Source organism: Sinocyclocheilus anshuiensis, unplaced genomic scaffold, assembly GCF_001515605.1.
Source record: "Sinocyclocheilus anshuiensis isolate Anshui unplaced genomic scaffold, SAMN03320099.WGS_v1.1 scaffold7, whole genome shotgun sequence".
In the NCBI taxonomy this organism is placed as follows: domain Eukaryota; kingdom Metazoa; phylum Chordata; class Actinopteri; order Cypriniformes; family Cyprinidae; genus Sinocyclocheilus; species Sinocyclocheilus anshuiensis.
The window spans coordinates 1,371,651-1,380,131 of NW_015549582.1; the positions used below are offsets into that span (position 1 = coordinate 1,371,651).

Here is an 8,481-nt window from a genome sequence, read left to right on the forward strand (position 1 = left end):
GCTTAGTGAAAAATAAAATCTCTAAAAAAAACCAAAGCAGATTCCACAGGGTGAAAACATCCTCTCAAAATATGACTTTTAAATGTCTGCTGGATGGTTAGAAAAATGACAAGTGCCTTAAAACAATAAAAGTGATTTTCAGTGTGCTTCCCTGGCTATGCAAGTTATTCTTTTGTTCACAAGAGTTGATTTTAAGCTAAATACAGACAGTATTTCAAATATTTAAACAAATATAGCAATATATGTTTTTGTTTGCTAGAATGAACATAAAAACATCTGGCTATATATAAACACAGATTTGTGTGCAATTACTTTGCTGTTTAACTACTTGTATGTCCCACATGCAGTTGCATTCAATGCATAATGTCCATTGATGTAAGTTCAAAGGAAGTGCATGAGTACAGACAGTAAAGAGAGAGAGAGAGAGCATGAGATGGAGGGGGATAAAAGACAGAGAGGTGCCAGATGTTTATGCTGTAGCTCCACATAGTCTGACCGCTGCTGAAATGTCTTTGGTGTCCTCTGATCGTGCTGAGACCACAAAAGGCCAGGTCTGTGGAAAAAGAATAAAAAAGTCAGCCACACATTGCTGGTGAAATGTCATAAGATGCAGATACGAATGCATGTAATGCTCAGCGTGCTGTAAAGTATTACTTTTATTTTTAAATATTTATACGATTTATTTTAATATGATATTATTGATAATTAATATAGAATAAAAAGATTTAATAAACTAAGTAATACATATATATATATATATATATATATATTAACAAATGTACTTCAGTTTATCAAGATAAATACATTTCAGTTTAACAATATAAATGATATATGATAATTGAAATTACATTATAAATAAATAAAATGATAAACTATATATTTAATACAGTTAATACAGTATATGTGTTGCAAATAAAATATGTACTGTTCCGTATTATCTATATTTATGAATATTTATAAAAACTTAAAATTTATATTTAATACAGAATATTAAAAAGAAAATACTATATATATTTTAGGGGTGTAAAGGTTCTCGGTAAAAAATCGAATCGTACCGTTCTCCACACACATGCACCGTGGTTCAACTTAAATCTGACAATACATCTGTAATATGACTTGTTAAAAATAACAACGCAAAACAGACAGAGTTTGGCTAATGTATGTTTCTGTCAATGGATACGCATTCTGGCTTCCCAATACATTACAACAACAGCGATGAACAAAAAAAAACAAAAAAACAAGGACAAACCAGTCACTCTTTATAAACTTTGTTCAATGTGAGTGCCTTACTTTTTAGTTAATAGTATATATTTTATATGTTTACAAAATTGAATATAGATGATGTATTTTACCAGTAATACTGAACAATAAATCTTCTCGACCAGATGGAAGTGTATAAAATCCTGTGATAAACTCAGACAACACTCACTCATACCAAGTTTACAGGATGCACAAAGCTGTTCTCATATCTGTCCTCTTGCAAGAGCTGTCTGAGGTGCGAAATGTAGCTGGATGCCAGACGCAGCGTGTCCAGCTTTGACAGTTTGGTGTCTGCCGGTACCCACGGCAGGCTGGTCTTCAGCCTTGAGAACGCTTTACTCAGAACCCTCATACGTGCCCTCTCTCTGGCGTTAGCTGCATTTCTATGAGGCTGTCTGCCATCCTTTGCCATCTTCAGTTGTTGCTTGTTGTTGTTGGAAGCAGCTCGAGGTTGTTTGGTCTTTGCTTTCAGACTGTCATCGATACTAAACTCGTCTTCTGAGTCTTCTAGACAACGTGTGTCCATGTGAGTGATTGACAGCTCCTGGAGATCTTCAGGATCACTCACTGAACCCGTGGACATCTGGACTGCAACTGCTTCAGAGCAAAGAACTCGATTTCCTGCTTTTCAATCGTATATGCTATTCAGCGGCCTTGCTGTAGATTCAGAGCAACAGGTGCTGCCTTAATTTTAAATCTCTGTAAAAGAAGCCCAGGCAAAAAAGGCGCATCAATACAAGCATCTTCTGAATGTAAATAGTTGTTAAAATTGTCAAGTAGACCAAGCAGACTGTATCTTCTGCTCGTCTTCACTGAGCATCTCAGAGATTGTTCTGTGGTGTACCAAGCACATTTAAGGTTTGAGTTTGACAGGGTCACTGTGGATCAGGCATTTCTCCTCCCCTTTTCCCCATCTAACTTTTGGCAAGACGACTTTACACAGTGGCACTGACAGCATATGCAGTATGAATCTATGGAATCTGCCATGAACTAACGCCATGAGATTTTTATGTACACCACATAAAACAGCTTGCAGATCTGGTTATTTATTGGTTTGTTGTTATTTATTAAATAATAATTGAATCGTAATAATCACACAATCCCTCAGAAATCATTCTAATGCACTGATTCAGTGCTCAAGAAACATTTATTTTTATTATCAGTGTTGTTGCTTAATATTTTGTGGATACCGTAACACAGAGCAACAGGTGCTGCCTTAATTTTAAATCTCTGTAAAAGAAGCCCAAGCAAAAAAGGCGCATCAATACAAGCATCTTCTGAATGTAAATAGTTGTTAAAATTGTCAAGTAGACCAAGCAGACTGTATCTTCTGCTCGTCTTCACTGAGCATCTCAGAGATTGTTCTGTGGTGTACCAAGCACATTTAAGGTTTGAGTTTGACAGGGTCACTGTGGATCAGGCATTTCTCCTCCCCTTTTCCCCATCTAACTTTTGGCAAGACGACTTTACACAGTGGCACTGACAGCATATGCAGTATGAATCTATGGAATCTGCCATGAACTAACGCCATGAGATTTTTATGTACACCACATAAAACAGCTTGCAGATCTGGTTATTTATTGGTTTGTTGTTATTTATTAAATAACCGAAGGAGTTTTCGGAAGCAAATACACATATAGCAACCGTTTAGGTGTATATGGGAAACTGGAGGTGATTATAACCCTCTTGGACACGCAGAAGTCTGCCTGGGAACATCGGCTCTAAGGCTATACCGTGGATTATACACATACGAAACCTGCTTAGGTCTCAATATGGAACCCGGCCTTCCACGGTTCCTGCGGATTCATCGTGAAGGCCCGGCTTAGCCGGGCCGGGGCCTCAGGATTACCTGAGCGTGCAGGTCCCCTACCTGCCTTTTCTTGTCTGTCCACCTGAACGAGCCTTTTCTTGTCTGTCCGCCAGAACGAGCCCCAGATCGCGGCAGTGGCAACGGGACTCCGCCCCCTTGCGAGTAGCAGAGCCTGGTTCGTAGCTCCGAGATGGTCATGTTCCCGCAATGAGAACATGACTCATCCACGAAAGCCACCTCTCGTCGGTCACCGACATGACTCGGAGTGACCGACTGAAAGGGAATCAGCTTTACAGGAATAAATTAAATGTGAAAATATATTAATACAGAAAACTGCTATTTGAGATTGTAATAATATTTTACAATATTATTACTTTTACTGTATTTTTTGATTAAATTTGGCATAAGAGGTATATATGCAAATAATATATTAAATATTTATTTAAAATTCTGAATACATGCACGATAAATACACATAATTAAATATTTATCATGAAGTGTTTCATGCAAATTAAATACTCATTTAAATTAAATAATTTCATTTTGATTCTAAATGTATGCACATTAATTGTTTTATTATTAAATGTATAAAGTAAAATATTCAATAAATCAGCTTTAATCATTGAAATATGTTTATATCTGTTTTTTAAATAATTAATAATCATTACTTTTACTTTTTACTTTACATTACATGTATTAATTTTATAAACAATAAAATAAATAGCTTAAGTAAAGAATAGTAAATATAAAATATATAATAAATGTACTGAATCAAATTAAAAGGCATTCTCCAAAACAACCTGCTTTACACTAGTGTAACCCAAACCAACCTAGCCATAATTCAATTGAAATATTTAGTGAAAATATTGTGAAAAACTTAAGTTTCTTATTTCTTCAGTGGTCACCCACAGTCCACTTAAATGCTTTTTCCCACATGCTCTTAAGCAAATAGAAATGTCTGAAGGCTTATCAAACGTTCTTAATCCACTGACCATTTCACAGAGATATTGGGTTTCTGCTTGGTTAGAGCGCTCTCACACACGCTCGCTGCACATTGGCCACAGCTGTTAGCACTTTACATTACATCTGCAGGATGGGGGGCAATCGCTGGGACCCTGTGGGTGAAGGAGAAATACACATGTTGACATTTTTCACATGATCACATTGTGCTCCCATTTGTCTCTCTTATCATACAGAAACATGTAAGCATTGCACATGCTTGGCAAATTAAAATGATTTTTATTTCATTATACTTGGCAGATGTCAGTTCAGCTGTGTTATAGGAAACTTTGTAGGACTGCATCTTCAGTGTAACTGTTCTATTGGGCCTGCTCATATTGGCAATTGAATGACACATCAAAGAGGGCCATAGCTATTTTGGCATATAAATTAAATAATTTTCAGCATTATACAGAATGTATGATTAAACACATGTTGGTTAGACATGCATATGAGGGCCTCTTCCCATTTAAGTTTGGACTCTTTAAATACCACCAGACCATAAAGAAGAGATACCTTCCTTAGCCACATCCCTAATAGCATTATCTGGATAAGATTACACAATGCATTAAAAATGTATCTGTATATCTCTGCACAAGACGTGTACGCAATACGGGTATCTTTTATATGTCCATACATGAAGAGCAAAATTTCCTAAACCATAAAACCAAATTTCCCACAGCTGAAATTTTCTCAGCATTTCACAATATCTCTCAGTAAACTCGATATGAACGAGTTTTCATTCCCACCTAATGAGTGTGAAATTAAGATTTTATATTACAGCGGTCACCCTCAGCCAACAATTATCCAAAAGCACAGCTGAGTCGCATGCTCCATTTTTGCAGAGGGTTCATGCCAAGACAGCTTTGGAACAAACTACAATAAACAGTTTATGCTTCTTGCTCTGTGGAATTTAAGATATTCATTCTTACTGTAAGAGCCCATTCACATATAACACCTTTTTGTGTACCATTTTCAATAGTTTTCTACAGGTAAACATGTTTTAGACAGACGTCTCTTACTGCTTGTTCAGCATCTCACGCATGAGTGCTCTGTTTTAAAGTTAAAGTAAAATGCTATTCGTTATTAATGCCCTTCAATGCCCTGTAGATGGCGATATCACTTCCTTTGTAGCAGAAATAAATTGCTGCAGAAGAAGTTAGGTGCCCTGCAAAATGTAATGAGTAATTATATTACTCATCACAAATGTATTGGAATAAAGAGTACATATACTTATTCAAAAAATGTAGTCAAGTAGAGAGTAAAAGTTTCTAATATTTCGATACTCAGTGAAAATACAAAGTAGCCAAAAAGATACTTAAGTACAGTAACTAATTGCTGTACTGTAATTACACCACTGCTCTTGTTTCTCCAAGACAACTTACATTCTAAAGTGACAGTTACCGTTTGTTATGGTGTGTATTTTCTTTTTGTTTTTGTTTTGTTTGGCTTTCTTGTAAGTGGCAGGAGAGCTGAGGAACATGTGATTAAAATGGGGAGGTGGAAATATAAGTGTTTCTGTTACAGGCATGGACAGGTTTTGGTACGGAGCTCCGGCTGGCCTCTTGTTACCTCAATCGAACGGGATCTGTCGTGTGTTGTCATTTTTGGATTTTACAATTGGCATATAATATACATTGTTATATTGTGTGAAACCCCTAGAATTAGGTAATAAACTTTATTCATATCGAGATTTTGTTTTTGTCTCCTTTTTTGTCGTGAGTCGGCCGTAACACCGTAGCTCAATGAAATTTTGCAGGCAAAATCCAGTGTTTGCAATAGGAATCTGTGCAATCTGGAATTTCGCACACAGATTTAGCAACAGTCATGCAGATTTGCCATGTTGACCAACAGAAAGCTGCTTGGTTTGAAATAACTTAGACAATGGACCTAACGTGAAGGTGTAGCTGCATTAGCGAAATTCTGCAGGAAAATGGTCCATTGAGTATTGTCAATAGTGTAGCGAAGTATGAAGCACAGCTTTGTGAGTCACAAGCCATTTTCAATCTGTTGGTGACTGCATCAACCAAATTGAACCCGTTGTGAAATCCGCAAGAGGAAATCCTTCGCCTTCACGTGAAATTCCCACTCACATTGATTCCAAATGTCTGGATTTTGCCCATGAAAACAGACCGAACAACAAAAAATGTGCTTGCACCATAATTCTAATTTCACAGCACCACAGTGGAAAAAGAAACTGGGATGTTTCGCAATGAGAACTGTTCTGCCCATTGGTGGAAAAAAGGCTTATAATTTTTATAGCCTTTATGAATGGTAAGAATCTCTATAAATCTAGAGATGCATATTGCATAAGGCACAGTAGCGAGTTCAGTGACCTGCATTTTCTTCCAGGATGAGCCTTAAAGGACACATTCACGTGCTTTTTAACTATAGCAGGTCTAAACTGTTTTAAATGAAAATAAAATAATATGTGACCCTGGACCACAAAACCAGACATAAGGGTCAATTTTTCGAAATTGAGATTTGTGCATCATCTGAAAGCTGAATAAATAAGCTTTCCATCGATGTGTGGTTTGTTAGGATACGTCCGAGATACAACTATTTGAAAATCTGGAATCTGAGGGTGCAAAAATATTGAGAAAATCGCCTTTAAAATTGTGCAAATGAAGTTCTAAGCAATGCATATTACTAATCAAAAATTAAGTTTTGATATATTTACAGTAGGAAATTTACAAAATATCTTCATGGAACATGATCTTTACTTAATATCCTAATGATTTTTGGCATAAAATAAAAAATCAATCATTTTGACCCATACAATGTATTTTTGGCTATTGCTACAAATATACCCCAGCGACTTAAGACTGGTTTTGTGGTCCAGGGTCACATATGGGAACCTGTTGCTCTGAGCTTGCAATGATTTAAACTAAAAACTACACCTCTTTGAGGGAAAATCTGCAGGATCGAGATGCCTTAGTATGAAGTGTAAGCAAACAAACGTATGTGAAGCAGCAACAGGGGCACCTTAGCATTTTAACACTAATCTCTGCTTTAAACAACTGTGTAAGCATATTTTTCCCAAGCTTCCACAGAGGGACTAATTACATGGGAACAATGCTGCCCACATTGTTTTAAGACAGAGCTAACATGAGAAATGTGCAGTTGTCTGTCGGTAAGCGTATTAATGGTCGTAGCGTGGGCAGTGGCTCTTTTCCTTCTTTCTCTCCCTCTGTTTTGTGTGAATGAGTAAGCGGGACAGGTGCAGGACTATGACATCAGCTATGCGCGCTCTCCTCCCCTGGTTCCCATGGTCACCACGCTCTCACAGCTGCAGTGTAAAACAAATGGCATGTAACAGCATCAAAACAGCCATTAGGGAAAATCAATACGCCCCCATTTGAGTCAAGCCTCCCCCTGCATTGAATCAAGCACATTTAATTGAATGATATAAGTAGCTGAAGAGTGAACTATCCATTTGCTCCCAGTTCCAGCCTGACTTTGATGGGAGAGAATCTCACAAAACCTAAGAACATGTCCAGATCATACCTCACCTTAAAATCAATCGAAATAAGTAGTTAGATTTTGCTTTTAAAAAATGGATACTTCTTTTAAGGATTTTCGTTACTGTACAGAAATTATTATTTTTTTTTTCATTATAATATTAATAAATGTTTGGTGAGCAGCAAATAGGCATATTATAATGATTTCTGAAGGATCATGTGACACTGAAGACTGAAGTAGAGCCTGCTGCAAATTCAGCTTTGCATCACAGGAATAAATTACATTTTAAAATATATTCATATAGAACAAAGTTATTTTAAATTGTTATAATTACTGCTTTTACAACATTTTTAATTAAAATAATGAAACTTGGGTGCGAAAAAGAGACTCTCTTATGATAATCTTAATTATTCCTAACTTTTATTTATTATTAACTTTTTAATATTATTAGTATCAGATGAGCATTGCAGAACTGAACAAACACATTTTCATTATGGAAATGCTTGAATAATTTAATAAAATAGAATACATGAATCTTTAATTTAGGTAGCGAATTAGCTGGAAATATACTTAATTTGCATGCAAATAATATTTTTTTTTCTTTATACAAAGTAAAACTTATTGCTTTTATTTCTGATATATATATATATATATATATATATATATATATATATATATATATATAAAACATATTTCACAATTTTGGACTGAAATGCCCTGGATTTTTTTTTTTTAGAATAACCTGTTAATAAAATACATCTTAAAATGTCAAACATTGCTAAATGTCTTGATATCTTGCAAGGCTGTCTAGATGGATGAATCTGCAGATCAAATCTGTGATATGGAATGATGTGAATGCTCTGTGACTGAGATCTTTTTATATCGGTCTAGCTGAGCTCTGAGTGGTGGGTGTGAGAAATGCTGCTCACCCTTTGGAGGAGGAAGTGCTG

General features: G+C 35.9%; 1 protein-coding gene across 1 annotated transcript; it reads right to left on the reverse strand.

Moving 5' to 3' along the window:
* Positions 1-446: 446 nt before the first annotated feature.
* On the reverse strand, positions 447-1,843 carry LOC107657815 (transcription factor 21-like). The gene is made up of 2 exons (XM_016446064.1): positions 1,436-1,843; positions 447-553 (listed from the first exon to the last, which is right to left on the reverse strand). Exons 1-2 carry the CDS (start codon positions 1,841-1,843, stop codon positions 470-472), a joined length of 492 nt encoding a protein of 163 aa, XP_016301550.1. The 3' UTR covers positions 447-469.
* Between the last annotated feature and the right edge of the window lie 6,638 nt (positions 1,844-8,481).

What these genes read in the sequence shown, in the direction of transcription:
- LOC107657815 (XM_016446064.1), bottom strand. Translation starts at nt 1,843, where the DNA reads ATGTCCACGGGTTCAGTGAGTGATCCTGAAGATCTCCAGGAGCTGTCA. An exon ending in TTGTGCATCCTGTAAACTTG is followed by an intron (nt 554 to 1,435) that starts GTATGAGTGAGT and finishes CTTTTTCCACAG; the next exon opens with ACCTGGCCTTTTGTGGTCTC.